At 42.2% G+C, this 14925-nt stretch overlaps 1 protein-coding gene across 1 annotated transcript in view; it reads right to left on the bottom strand.

The window, feature by feature from the left end:
* Positions 1-14925, bottom strand: part of nrxn2b (neurexin 2b) — a 609692-nt gene that overhangs the window by 104312 nt on the left and 490455 nt on the right. The window contains 1 exon segment of the mRNA XM_051075715.1: positions 11456-11637. Within this exon segment, the coding sequence (XP_050931672.1) occupies positions 11456-11637 (182 nt within the window).

The raw sequence follows: 14925 nt of genomic DNA on the forward strand, positions 1-14925 counted from the left end.
TGCACACCTGTCCATATGCGATGATTGGTCGAGATGGGAAATGCTCCCATGTTTATGACTAACTGTACCAACTTTCATGTCACCGGTCAATTCAAAACAGTTACATGACTGCAGAGTTGTTTGTTGTTTGGGTGGGGATTGGAAAATAATGTGTATTAACACAACAGCACTGTATCCAGTATAGTTTAGTTTAATTACTTTGGATGACAGATTTTAGATGATGTGTAGCATGCATATCAGCTTGCTTTTTTTTTAGCGCTTCAATCTAATTCAGCAATAGGTCAGATATATCAGACCTTTCAGAGAAACAATGTCTCCCCTATTATAATTACAACTTGGATGTTCACTTGAACACTGTTTACAAGTCAGAAACAAATAATTATAGTCTAGTCTCATACGACATGTGGCAATGCAGCATTATTAATGACAATTTGGATGTTCTTCCATCAGTTTTTACCACTAATAAAATGGTTTAGATTATCTGGCTAAGCTTCCCTAAGCAACAGGAATTAATTGTCAGCTGCTCAAGTGGACCTTGTATTCCTTTGGACTCTGCACATCGGCCTTGAACACACCCACACAGCGCACTTGTTGTACACTGACTTTATCAATGGAGCAACCTCAGCGACCCAAAGGAGCAACCAAGTCTGAACTTAGTAAATGGAGCTGCATCATGGCACAGTCGCTGCTCTGTTCCTGGTCCAGCCGATTGTCTCTATTTCTTCCTCAGAGGGATGTTGTGTGGAATTTAACTCACTGCTGAACACAGGCTATGGCATTTATTAAGAGCTCTTTTACTCCTCAAAAGGAATTACAGTTTAAAAAAAAAAAAAAACACAACCAAAAAACATGTCCTCCTTATCTTTGCTCTACACCGGTCGCTTTTTAAGAGCTTCACTCTCAGTTCTGACCAATTTTAGGCTGATGGCTCCACACATTCATTCTTAATGGCGTTCATTTTCAGAACAACAAAAGCACTGAATAATGAAGTGGTTTTTCCTGGTCTGTCAGCAGCAGAATGGTCAATGGACTTGCAAAGTTGAGTGGCGACTGAGAAAGGATGCATTCATCATTTCTGCCTTGAGTACAGCACCGAGGGCATAGAAACATAGACATGTGCGCTCTGCATGGATGAGCAGATGTAAACATCTTTTTTGCCTCTCTTGGCCTCCGAGACATTCTCTTGTAGTTCATCTTCTCTCTCCCGCTCTGTTGCTTTCCCCCCCTTTTTTCTTCTTCAGTCTGCAAGTTAGTTTCTCTTTCTAGCTATCAGTCCTTCCCGCTCTGCTTTCAGTCTCTCCTTTGTGTTTGATTATGTTCAAGGTAGAAACATCCTGCCCAAGGTAGTCAACAAGTACACGGAGATAAGAGCGAGAAAAGATTCGCAAACAGTGTTTGGGCTTTAAGCTGACCACCATTTTAAGATAGGGTTGGAAAAAGTTCAAAGCAGATTTTTGGACTTCAACACTTTAAAGTCTTACTGTGTAGATTTTCCTCACAGCAACACAGCACTCGTAATGTTTGGGCTAAAAATAAGCTATAGATTATTTTTACCCCAGGAAAGTGGGCAAAAAGTGATGTAGGATGCCCATTTGGTGGTCGATTGACATATTAAAGGGGGGCATGGACTCATAGCGGTTTTACAATCAATAGAAGGCATAAGCTTTATTAAAACAGTACAGGAAGCCAATAGACACACTTTTGTGGAAAGGGCAAGAATGAATTATGAATGTGGTGATGAATCAAAGAGGAGACAAAACATAAGGGTCAGCCAAAGTCCAAAAAGTATTAGATAAAACACTAACAGGCAGCTATCAATGATACTCAGTATACAATTATAAAGCACAGCAAGGAGCCAGGGGAATGTGTTAGATATGAAAATTGGGCGTTTGCATACAAGCACTGCAGGAAATTGGTGTTTGTTTAAGGATGACATATTCACTCACTGAAATTCATGCATGTGTCAGCATTACGAGTTAATCATGGAAGAGAAAAGTTTTAATGAGACCATTCAGAATAGTGCAGACACCTGTGCGTTCAAACAGAAAATGAGTGTATTAGTCACACAGAATCGCTAATAGTGGCGGCAATAGTAGGTGTAGATGAATCAGAATGCAAATGAGGGCATAATTTCGAATGAGTAATGTTGGTTTGTGTTGTGTTGGATGAATTTAGAGCCCGGTGGTGCTCTTTGCGGTGAGTGACGGGAGGCCGGGCTAAAGTGCATCCAGAGGGAGCAGAGGGCTGGATGTGCAGCGGTAACATTTGGAGAGGACCTCACATTGGTCCACTCCTCGGGGCACATCACTAAAGACAAAGTAGACTAGATGCATGCTTTCTCATCTTTTTTTCCTCTTTCCATCTTCTTACATGCTCTTCATTTTCTTTCTGTCCTTTCCTTACTCTTTCCTTCATCCTCCCCACTCCATGCCACTACCCTCTCTTCATTTTACAGATTACTGGAACTGTGGGAACCAGCTGTATACTGTGTACACACTTCAACCTGATTCATGCAGTCATATTATGAACCCTTACACGTCAGGCTTATTGAGTTAAATAATAAATAAACTCTAAATTTAAAGCCCACATAACAAACAAATTCAGCACATCAAATCTTAAATAACTTTGATTACACAATTTGTGCAGAAATTATGAAAATCATATTACATTAGAAGTAAACAGGCATTTATTGTGCTGTGCAGTATTAGAGTACTTATCTGGACTAAGCTGATGAACTAATTGTGCTTACACTACAAGTACTGTATGTAGACAGAGTGCAGAGGTACACAGGTGGAGGAAAGGAGGTGGCAGACAATGACAGGAATGAACAGAAACAGGGTAGTTTTGCCTTCTCAGGTGATTATTAAAGGCAGGGCTGAAACTATACAGACAGGCCTGCTCTCTTGGACCCTAATAGCTTATTGATCTGGAAAGCCCATCCACCACTTTACTCTCACAGCATACATAGTCAGAGTGAGCTACAAGTACAGTGACCTACAGGCAGTAAAGATAGTTGAGTCCACCCTGTTAACAAAATCATTTTTTTTATGGACTCATCATCAGTCAGTTCCTGTATTACAAATCAGTGCAAAGCCAATAAATTAACAAAAGGCTATCCTGTCTTTATTTGCCTGTAAAACTTTAAAACCTGTTTTTATTGACCACATTTGTTTAAGTGGAACAATAAGTGATGATTTACATTTTTGTTATGTGTGATTTATGAGAAATAGTTAAATATAAACCACCAAGCTATCAGCCTATAAAAAAACAAGCGATCCTGACTACTCTTGATTCAAGTTTTCAGATAATGCTTTCAGAGTGGGTGGTTTGATCCTCAGTTCCTGTCCGCAAGTCGAAGTGTCCTTTAGCAAGACACTAAACCCCAAATTGCTTCCGATCTGTGAGTTGCTTGGAACAAAGATATCTGCCGATTCAGCCTGGTGTAATGTAATGCTTCCTTTTTGTGGACTCACTTAGGGCTAAAGTGAAGCAAACCAAACTGATGTCCTCTCAGCTACAGCGCAGCGCAGATCAACTGATCTACATTTAGCAGAGGACGCTAACAACACAATGCATTTCATTCATCACTTCCTGAGTGCATCTTTCTCAAGAGTAAATCAACACTGCATTACACAGGCCGTGCTGCTCTTCTCTCTATGTTATAGTTTCTAATCAGATTGCGCTTCTTACCACGCATCAGTCACCAATTTCAGATCGGGTGCTTTTCATCAGCTGACCGAGGCAAGGCAGCTGTTGTGACATCACTGGTTGGGGTGAGGCCAGTAGTTCGACCTGCTGAAACAATGTGCTTGAAATGCTTCTGTCCAGTGCAGTGAAGCAGGACTTTCTGACACCATATAATTCTCTCTGATAGTAGATGATCCTCTAATAGACCATTTACATTTATATCTGACACATTAGCAAAGTCACACACTTCAGCAGCTGGTGAGTTACTTCATGGATTCATGAAGTGCTTTGTGTCTTAAGCCAGGACAAATGACCCAACAGGTACCAGCAGAGGCACTGCTTTCAAGTGGTCCTTCAAAGAGTTCTGAGACTCCTGTGCTTTTCTGATTGAGGCCTGTAGGGCAGCAATTAAGCTCGTCTTCTTCTGCCCTCTACAAGCATCACCATTCAGATGGATTTAGTAATGAATGGTCAGTTATGAAAGAAATTTATCAACTATAGTGAAGGAGGTGGGGATTTATAGGAAAGCGTACCTCCTAATCCCCTTGCCCATCCAAAGTCAGCCACCCATGATGAAACCACTACAGCAGAATTTGCCCCCATAAGCTCACACCCTGCCACCCCTCCACCCGCGGGCACAATTAATTAGTGATGCGATAGGGAAGGATTAATCGATATGCTGTCAGCCTCCCGCCCGGCTGAGGGGAGAGGCCCTGCCAAACCCACCAGGACCCGATCTCATTACTGACGGTGGCCCACGCTCCCCTTTGCGAGACAGCTGCATTCATCAAAGCAATGCGTCCCTTTCTCCCTCAATTGTTCTCCACGCTTCATCCCCCTGTCCCTCCCTGCGTGCTTGGCTTTTTCCTCCCTGACAAGATGAAGGAGAGTAGGTTGGAGTAGTGACACCCATTTAAGAAAGGAAAGGTGGAGGAGTTATAAATAAATAAATAACAAGATCAGAATGAGTGGGGCTGCCCTTGTACATAGTGACTGTGCATGTATTAAAGTGTGTACTGGAGCAAATCATACATGCTTTGTACCTAAGTGTGAAGGTGTCCTTGCACATGTGTCTGTGTGCAACTTGAGCTGGAACCTGAGAGCAGTGGGTGACTCTGTGTGCTTCTGACAGCTAGTTGGGAGTAAAGGCACACTGTGTGTGGCTATATGTGTGTGTGTATGCATGTGCACCCCTTCCTCTATGTGTGTCTGTGTTACCGGGGGTGGGACGTAGAGGATAAAAGCCTCTGCCTCTCTCTGACAGTTTTATCTGCATCACCATCTGCCTTCATCTGACGCCAGCATCTCTCAGCTCCCCACCGCACTCTGAAAGCTCTCCATCCACCCTGTTCTCCTCTCCACTCGTCTTATCCCAGGCTGCCATCGCACATCAGATCATATTTTTCAAACTGATAATTATACAGTTGCTGGCTTAAACTGTTGACAGAACCTGTGGCTGTCTGAAAATGAAAATAAAAAAAGGCAGGGTTGGTGGTATAGCCCAAAAAAGTGGAGTGTTTCTGTCATTAGTGAGCAGTCAGTGGAAAGGAGATCACAGTGAAACTAATGAAGTCAGATGCTGCACTTCACATTTGACTGTGGGGATGCTGGCCATAAAAAGCTGGTGTATAGAAACATGAACACCGGGGTGCGCTGTCCATCCCTATTTCTTTCTTAATCAGCATTTGTCACATGCTGGGAGAGGGGTAAGGGTGGGGTCAAGAAGAGAAAATATAGCCATGTCCCCCCTTGCTACCCCACCCACCCTTCACCCCCACCCCTTTCCCTTGCTCTCTGCCCCTGCTCAAAGTAGACAGTTGTGGTGAGGGATGGCTCCCTAACGGGTAATCAGAGGCAGCCCTTATTTAATGCTATGAGCTGGGACCGGACAGCCAGTGATGGAGGTACTCGCTGCGCGCTGTGCACCGGCCCATAACTGCAGATGAGACACTTCCCACAGAGCAGTTAGCGCGACAACTTGCCAGCTGTAAACGTAATGACTGTCAAATGTGAGCGGTGCCTGTGAGAACAGTAATAAATACAAACAGACACCTCTAAAAAAAAATACTAAAAAAGGTAGTGCAAGTCCTAGTCTGAGAGGTGCATCTAAGCTGCTACAGCTTAATTCAGTCATCTGTCGACCATTTAGAAATTTTATTAGTAGCTCATGAAAAGAATGGCTCTGATATTTGCTCCTTTCTTCATTAATGACTCAACCCTGTGCATAACAAATACCCTCAATTTGCTACTCTGTGTGCCTTTATAGCTTTACAGCTGAATAAAAGACACATTTTAACAGTCTCAAGGAAGGGATATTACCTCAGTTTGGTAAAGGACCTGCAATGTACTCTCTATTAATTCCTGATGAGTCAGAAAAGTGAAGAAGCTGAAGTTAAAGTTTCTGTGGCCCCTCTAGACAAGCTACTGTATTCACTACATACTGTATTCAACAAACACTGTTGGATGAGGGATGAAAAATTGAGATGGTCTTCCAAACATAGTTTACCTCAGTGTCTTTGTTTACCACTGGTTGGGTGGGGGGCTGCCTGCAGTGCTGTCACCTGAGCCAGGTAGCGGGGACAGCAGAGCATGAAGCTGGAGAAAGACAAGGCGTTCTAGCCAGGACAGAATGAAAGGCAACTCTTTTTGCATGCCCAGTTTTTAAATTGCCAGTGTTTGTGTACAGGAAAAAAATGGACGAACTCAGACAGATCAAGTCAGCAAAAAACACAAGAATACTTTTGTTCGCACTGCGATATGACTGCAGGGAAACATACCAGGCTCTGCTATAAAACTCTAGCTTTCACATTTATCACAGTTTCACAGGAGGAATGTGCATCCTTATAATAACACCTGAACTAACTGGTGAACTGACGATGGGATACCAACTAAACAAAGTGATTGTAAACCTGTTCTGGAAACTAAATTTCACCACTGCTGCTAACATAAAACTACAGGAGGACATTTCTGCACTCAATCAGCTACACATGATTCTGGACCTCGTTTTGGTGTAACAAGTAATTTCAACTGGGTGAACCCTAAAAACATCAATTACTGAAGATTAAAACTGCTTTTGGCTTCAATAAACTTTTTAAATATAGAAATTATAACCTGTTTCTTTTTATGACTGGCTTCCAAGGTCTTGCAAGGACATCTACCTTTTCCAGCAGCCACAGATGGGAGATTTAGCTATCAACCTGCCTCCATATCTGTCTGTACCCTTCATTCCCTGAATCTCACACCCCAGGCCATGATGGTGGAAGTGTCATGAAGATTGGCAAAAATGATGTCCTGCCCTCCCAAATGACAATTTTTACTTCTGTAAAGCTAACATTCTGTGAAAGACACGTGGGACTGGGGGACATCCTCCATACTAAATTGAAGAAAACAGAAACGTTCAGTAATAAAAATTGAGTTGGTTCCTATTTAATTCATGTTGTGAATGGTGGAACCAAAGGGTATTTTCAGCTTTGTGGAGAATAAAGTTTCTAACTAATGAATTTGTCATGTTTTTAAAAGTAAAACTCTGTTTTGTGTCCATTACTGATTTAATAAGGAGCTTTCAGATGTCAAGTCCTTCAAATGCTTGCTCAGGTGTCCACATGTGACCTAAGTATGGGACCAAAACCAGTTAAAGCATCAAATGCTAAGGGGTCAATGGACCAGGAGTCACTGGATGGCTCAAGAAAAACCAAGGAGTCCATTCACATCCAACAACAGAGATCATCACTAAACAGAATTCTGTGAAATACTGTCAAAAGATCCAGCAATAGCTAAATAAGTTGACTTAACATTTGCTGTTCTTAACATGCAAAGTCAAGAAGGCCTTTGTCAGGAAAAACAGTAATTAATATGGAATGAAAAGATGACAAATTAGACTGGATTAGCAGCAATAGTCCACAATGGTTGGGCAGACCAAAATGCAAAACTAGTAGCTGCCTTTCATAAAAGCAGTTGTTAATTCAAACCTGTGCATACCCTGAGGATTATAACTTGAGCTATGAGCTAGCAACATGTTCATCTGAGCACAGTGAGTAAAAGGTGACTGGACCTACTGAGTATTCTTGAAAATGTTTCACCATTCATCCAACAGGCTTAATTAGTTCTACTGACTCTTGGGGAGTTGCGTGGTATTTAACTTCTCTGGGTGATTAAATACAGAGGAACTCCCCACCAGTCAGTAGAAGTGATGAAGTCTGCTGGATGAACAGCAAATTTTCTTCCAGATCAGACAGCAAATCCAGGTTTACTATTGCTTGATATTCCCTGACCTGGCTGACAGAGAATCTTTACAGACACAGGAACAACACTGCTCTGCAACAGCAATATGCACAGTCATGTTTGGTCTGCTCAGCGATGATTCATTTCTATGGCATTTTCCAGATAATGAATTTCAAAGCTTTTTCATCTAGAACTCTCAAAATGTCAGCTTAGAAAAGTTTGCAGCACTTTCAGACACACCCACAGTAAATAATTAGGGAAGCACAAGAAACAAGGTCTTGTGAGGATATGGCATTGTCCTTTTTAAAGCAGCAACAGTCAGCAGATTCGGTTTAAGCACCTTATCCCACCGCCTCGACTTTACATCTCTTGCTGTGGGGCCCGATGACAGCATGTCAGGAAGATGTAGTGAGTGATGTCCTGCCCTCTGTCAGGTAATGAAGGGGGGTGTGTGGCATGAAAGAGGTGGAGGCCTGGTAAGGGAGGAAGGGTTTATAAAGAGACGGGTGGTTTGTGAGAGATAAGGAATAATGCTCTATCACATCCTGGTGGCATGCTATTATCGGCTGTGCCCACCAGTGCCAGTATTTCTAGTTAGACAGACAGAAAATGCATCCATCAGTGAAGAGTAATATCCTGTAATGACAGGAAATGGTTGTGATCTGAGTCTGTGGGCCACTGACTCCATGAAACAATTAATTATATTCCTCATGAGTAATTGTGGATGTCTGCTCTCAAAATGCAGAATTCCAGGAAATGTCAACAACAAAACAATACATTTTCTGAATAGTGTTTATCCACTTCCAAATAAGTCCATTCAGATTAGAACCTTTGAAATCTTATTGGACTCCATGGTACAGAATAACCTGCGATGAAAAGTGAAATGGTAATTTTGAACTGCTATCCAAAGTTGACGAATAAGGCCCCAAGTACTGGACCTCAAGGCCACCATCACTGTTTGAACGTAGAGCTATTTCGTAGTTTGATTGGGTCCATGAGGCCCCCATCAGTCGGAATGATACGGGGCCACAGCTCCTGGGTTCTCAGGTCTAATTTGCCTGTACTTCTCCCCTCAAAGAGAGACGGGCATAATTAACAGGACCCAAACACCCACCAAGGGCTGAACAGAGTCATTTAGGGGAGCGACTCGGGAGGAACGGCAGCAAATGAAATGTAATTGCAATGGGAGCAGAGGAGCCGGGCTGGTGTGTCGGAGGCACTGAGGTGTGTGTGAGAGGGAGAGAAAGAGAGAATGAACGGGCCAGACATGGGGGAATGAGGGAGTAAATGAAAGACACAGAAGTTAGATAGAGAATATGCACTTGAGAGAAGAGCTGGGAAAAGAATGACTGATGAGGGATTGTGAGCGACAGGAACAGATAAACAGCGAGGAGCCATTCCTTCAGGTTAGAATAAAAAACTAATGCACAGACGGTTCACCTAAAACTCTACATAAAGTTGAATCTAAGTTAAAAGGAAAAGTTCACTGAAATTACCAAAAAAGACATTATCTTGGAACCTCTAGTGGCATCTAGCTATGCTGATAGTTTTGGTTTCATTTCCCCAAGTTTTCAGATATCGGCCTCTGAGACACCCTAATACAGTGGAGGCAAATGGAATTTGGTTGTGTTGCTCACAACACTGAAAATTACATTTAAAAATCCAATAGTGACGTCTAATTCCAAAAACACTGCCTTGTTCCTCAGGATACTCCCCAGAACACACTGTTTCAATAAGAACTCAATAGGATTTATTTTCAGTTTAAAGTAGTTCCAGTGAAAAATTAATATTCACATTTAGGTGTGTGGATTGTACTGGGTCATTAGGACATTGGTTCTGGAAAGAGACGTCGCTGTTGAATTATTTAAATGACCTAAAAAATTTCATTGGCTTTCACTGTATTTGAGTAACTGCAGGAATCTGAGAGATGGAGCTCTGTCTGCATGGCTTTTGTAATTTGGGTGAACCCAACATGGGCTGTCTTTACTCTGTAATATTCTATTGATATTCATATGGCCATCATTATATGACTCTCACATATGAAAGTTCAAAGGTGTTGCAGTTGAACTCTGCAACATCGCCACTTCAACCCCAACATCATTTTCTGTGTCCACCTCATTTACAACTGTAATCTTTCATCATTCTAGTCATTATCATTATTTATTGCTGATGCTAAGAGCATTCAAATTGGCCTTGACCTACTTGGTCTAGTCACCATCCACCCCACCCCCCCTTCCCACCTCTTCCCATCTCTACTCTTTCACCTATCCCTCTCTCTCTTTTTCCCATCATCCCACCCCTCTGTCCCTCTCAGTTTACGGAGCACTGGATGAGAAGCGACCCAGGGTCAACTATGTTCCTGTCGCTTCCAGGCTCGGGGCAGCCCAAACAAATTGGGGTCACCGGGACGTTGGAGTGGTGTGATCACACGATCACACAAACACACACACACACACACACACACACACACTTGTGCAGATGAGAGTAGATAAGTGTAGATAAGGGTGACAGTGTCTTATCACCACATACTTTAAGAGTGTAAAGGAAATGCAGGACATTGCAACAACGTTTCCACCAGTTAGTACAGTAAAACACTGTTGTCAACCTGACTACATACAGTGTTTAATTGTGTGATCCCAGCAACATGATAAGTGGATCAGAGTCACCAGGTGTAGTCCTGGTTGGTAATTAACAGAAAACCCGCCATTAAAATGAATATGAGCTTTGGATGTAATATTGGGTAGAGGAAGCACGGGGGTCAATGAGACAATTAGAGTGAGTGTAAATGCATTTTTAAATGCCTGCTGTCCCTTAATTGCCATTTAAAGTTATCATTAGAGGTGGTTTTAAATGACCTTTAAGCCTAACATATGAAAGCAATAAAAGCTGGGATGAGGCTAATAACTAGTTTGACAGGGGATAAAAAGAGATGCTGTTGGGTGATTAGTCATTTCCTGGACTCTGCACACTCTGATTCCTCCCAGTGACCCATGCAAGTACCACACACACTAAAAAAATCTACATGCCATTTAGAGACAATTCCTTAGCACTTAAAGCAGCTTAAACTACACCTCATCTTGAATAAAAGAGCTTATGTGAGTCAAACCGGAATAAGACCAGAAATTGTAAGTCATTACATATGCAAAGTTAGATTGCATTGTCTTAGCAGTTTTAAACTCAAGTCAAACCTTAAAGGATTATTCCACTTTATTACAACTTGGGTCTTATTAGTAGATTAATTCCTGAGATCTAGGAATGCAAACATAGCTAAAAGAAAGTTCTCCCTCCCTTTATTTTTTCACTCATTCCCTCCCTCCTCTTATTCATTCACCAGTGACTAGTCTAAATGGCCCAAGTCCTCTCCCATTCCCTTGGCATCTCTCTACACTGTGCACCCCACTTTTATTTTTTCCTTCCCAATCCCCCTTCTTCTATCTGGGCTTCCCCCAGTGATTCATCTGACTGAATATAGCTTAGGGTACTTTCTCATTCCACAATCATTTTGTGCCCCCCCCCCCCCCGAAATATCCTCAAGGTGGTATCTTACTATGTGCAGCTCCAGGTAATCTCCCAGTCCCTTGGCACTCTCTACCCTGACCAGAACAGCCTCCTTCAGCTGCGTGCTGAAGCCCACTGCCAGCCGGTCTGCCCGTGTGCTCGGCCGGTCATTGGGTGGCCAGGTATATGTGATGAGGGCTCCGCCTCTCCCGAAGATGTACGTTGTCCCAGCTGCAAAACACAGGGAGAAATCTGGGTTATCATTTGATTGTGACATAATAATGATTTAAAAGCAAGAAAGAAAGACGTCGGCTGCATTTTCAAATACAAATGCAGAATATGTTTGGTCCCAGAAACGACAGGCTGACATTATATGCAGCAAAGTTGACTTTTTTGTCTTCATGTCTGTCATAACACTTCATATAATTAGCACTTTTGCATTTTCTTCTGTCATGTATTCCTTTGTTCTGTTGAAGAATTGGCTGTTTGTGAAAATAATATGCAGGCTACAATTTAATGTCAAATAAAAGCTTGTTTTTTAAATTGAATACTGCTTAAAGAGTGCATGATGTATATAATCTTGTTCTGTAAACATCAAGAAGTTTCATAGCACGCAGACATAAGAGAGAAAAGTCACATACCAACCGACAACAGGAATTCTGCTCAATGGTATTTCAGAAAAAAGTTTGAAAATCACAGGCCTGAACATCGACTGAAAACTCTGATGTGTTACTTGCAGTGCATATCATGATTATGGAGTCATGTTTAGCATTAGCACCAGTACTAGCACCAGTGCTGGCTGTCACTCCCCTTTGAAATGTTAATCTGCTGAGCCACTGCAGTTTCAGTTGCCCTCAGTTGCCTGCAGTTGCATTGCATCCAAACTAGGGCGAACTGACAAACTTTGTGTTGGCTATGCTGTCAGTATAACCACCACCGTCAACGTCAACAAAAGAAATTCCTCAGATCTCCCTGTCAAAGGAACTTTGCCTCAACAGTATTTTGAGTTCCAGCCTTAAAAAAAAAAAAACTCTATCCGCCTCATACACTGAGTGATTTCATGTTTGAACTGTAACAGAGGAGTTAGGACTTGGCTCGACTCCAACAAGCCCAGTGGTGAATGAGAAATGACGGGCGTTGGCTGTGATTAGCATAGCGTAATGAAACCACGGTGAACTGCTCTCAACCCCGTTGGGCTGTCCGTCTTCCCTGGAACGTAAATACACATACATATAACTGGGCTGCATGCCTAGATACTAATGCATGTATATGTAACTTTATGAGGCCACACACAAATGTACATGGAGTTACATATGCAAGCGACACACACAAATAAAGCAGCAATTCAGACACTTACATTAACACAATCACACATGCACATACTATTTTATCGTTTTGGTTTAATAAAGGAGAAAACAAGTAACAGAGATTCCCAGTTGAATTTAACTGAATGTCTTTTCAGTTACGTGTCTCATGAGTTCAGCTTTTCCTGGCTCTCCTGTTATACTGACAGCCAGCTCAAGAGCAAAATAGGCTTTTTCATATTTGAATTTGGACTGATGTGTTTGCCTGCTCCGCATCTTCATTTTGTACATGTCATTTTCCTTTCCTAAGTAAATCTTGTTAACCTGAATTTTGATAACCTTGCCATCGGAGCATTGGAGCTCTTTTACTTCTTCTTCTTTGTTTAAAAGATGAATAAGACTAATTCAAGCTTCGTTTTACTCCCAATTTTGGCCCCTGGTCATACGCAGTCAACAGTGAAAAAGTAACAACACGATTTCCTCACATTTGAGATGCTACAACAGCCAAGTGTTTGGCACTTTTCCTTGCTAAACGAAGTAAACAATTAATTACCAAAATTGTCAGTTTTCTTTTACAGTTAATAAATAATTGTTCTAATTGTTGCGCTGAATCCACATACACAGTGGAAACAGTATGGATACATCAGTGCACAGCATGGGTTTTTCATACTGTATCCACACTCACATATGAAAGCACATACTCTCACATGTGCACACACACAGACACACACGTCCTTGTTTTGTTTTCTACACCCAACAAATCTCTCTTCAGGTGTGCTCCGATCTGAGGATGGAAAGCAGAGGCTGTGATGACTGCAGGACCAACAGGCCATCAAACAACATCCACAGCAATCGGCTGCACACACTCTTAGTCATACACAGGGAAAAGGCAGGCTGATAAAGAACGGAGACATGCGGTCTTCCTGCGTGCATGCACACAAACACACACACACACACACACTCACTCACTCAGCGACCTGACACTTTCATTATCTAACAATCCGCTGGTAGCCATTTGAAATCGGCTGACACACACAAACTCTCCTCCCTCTCTCTCGCTTCCTCTCTCCCGCTCTCTGGCTCTCCCCATCCCTCCCTCCTCCTCCTCCTCCTCCTCCTCCTTCCTCCTTCCCTCCCAGAGGAGCTAAGCCCTCTGCTCAGCTCTTGTTGTTTTCTCGAGGCTGTATTATTTTAGCGCTGACTAATTATCACAGCATGGCAAGGAGGGCTATAAAGAGGTTGTGTGCCGGAGGAGGGGGAAAAAATGAGAGGATGAAAACCGAGGCATGGAGTAGCGAGGACGGGAGAGTGTGAATTCTGGATGGTGGCGAGAAGAAGAAAGTTGGGTGTTTTTCTTTTTTCCTTTCCTGTGTTTATTAACAGTGCAGCACCGGAGCTTCACAGAAGCTGGGCATGAGACAGCTGTGGAGGAAGAGGAGAAAAGAGTTCTAAAATGGCCGACACAAAGAGGGAGGGGAAGCCATGTTGTGATAGATGAGAGTGGAGTCATGTTGGGAAAAAGAGAGTGGCGGATGGTAGTTGAAGTTGAGTGCGTGTTAATGTATGTGATTGCACTCGTATTTGGGGAGAAAGAGTTTGAGAGACAGGGAGAACAAGTTGAGACAGAGTAGTAGTTTAGCTGCCACACACACACTGAACTTAAAGGTGCATTCCACTGATTTTACACGTCAAAGTCAATTTTCTAGTCAGAGGGATTACTGCTCAGCCTGTGAAAACAGATGTTTGCCTTTAAAAGGCAAGGTTGGTGTGATAGAAGACCCTATCAAGCTGTGTTATGGGAAGCATAGGATCCAGTGTTTTTAGCTTCAACTATACTATCAACTAAAACTTAGGATGTCGATATCTCTGTGTCTACATGAAACATGAGGGCATTCTTTTAAAAAAAATGTGTCTCTCAGAAGTCCCTCAGTTTTATGGAAATGCAACAATCAATTGCTAGATTATGCTGTTAGAGATATATAATAAAATATAATAAATGAATAAAGTGATGGGGTGAATCAGTGACAGTAAACTTTGATCATAATATACATCATCACATGCTACTTTGGTGTACAACTCCATCACTTAAGTAAAATAAACAAATAGCAGATGTAACCTGGTTGTTCCAGGTCATTTTCATTCAGGTAGTCCAGGAGCAGTTTACATGCATCACAAGTGTGACTTTGAACGCTCCTCCATCTTTGTTGTAGTTTTA

This window comes from Lates calcarifer, linkage group LG14 (genome assembly GCF_001640805.2).
Source record: "Lates calcarifer isolate ASB-BC8 linkage group LG14, TLL_Latcal_v3, whole genome shotgun sequence".
In the NCBI taxonomy this organism is placed as follows: domain Eukaryota; kingdom Metazoa; phylum Chordata; class Actinopteri; family Centropomidae; genus Lates; species Lates calcarifer.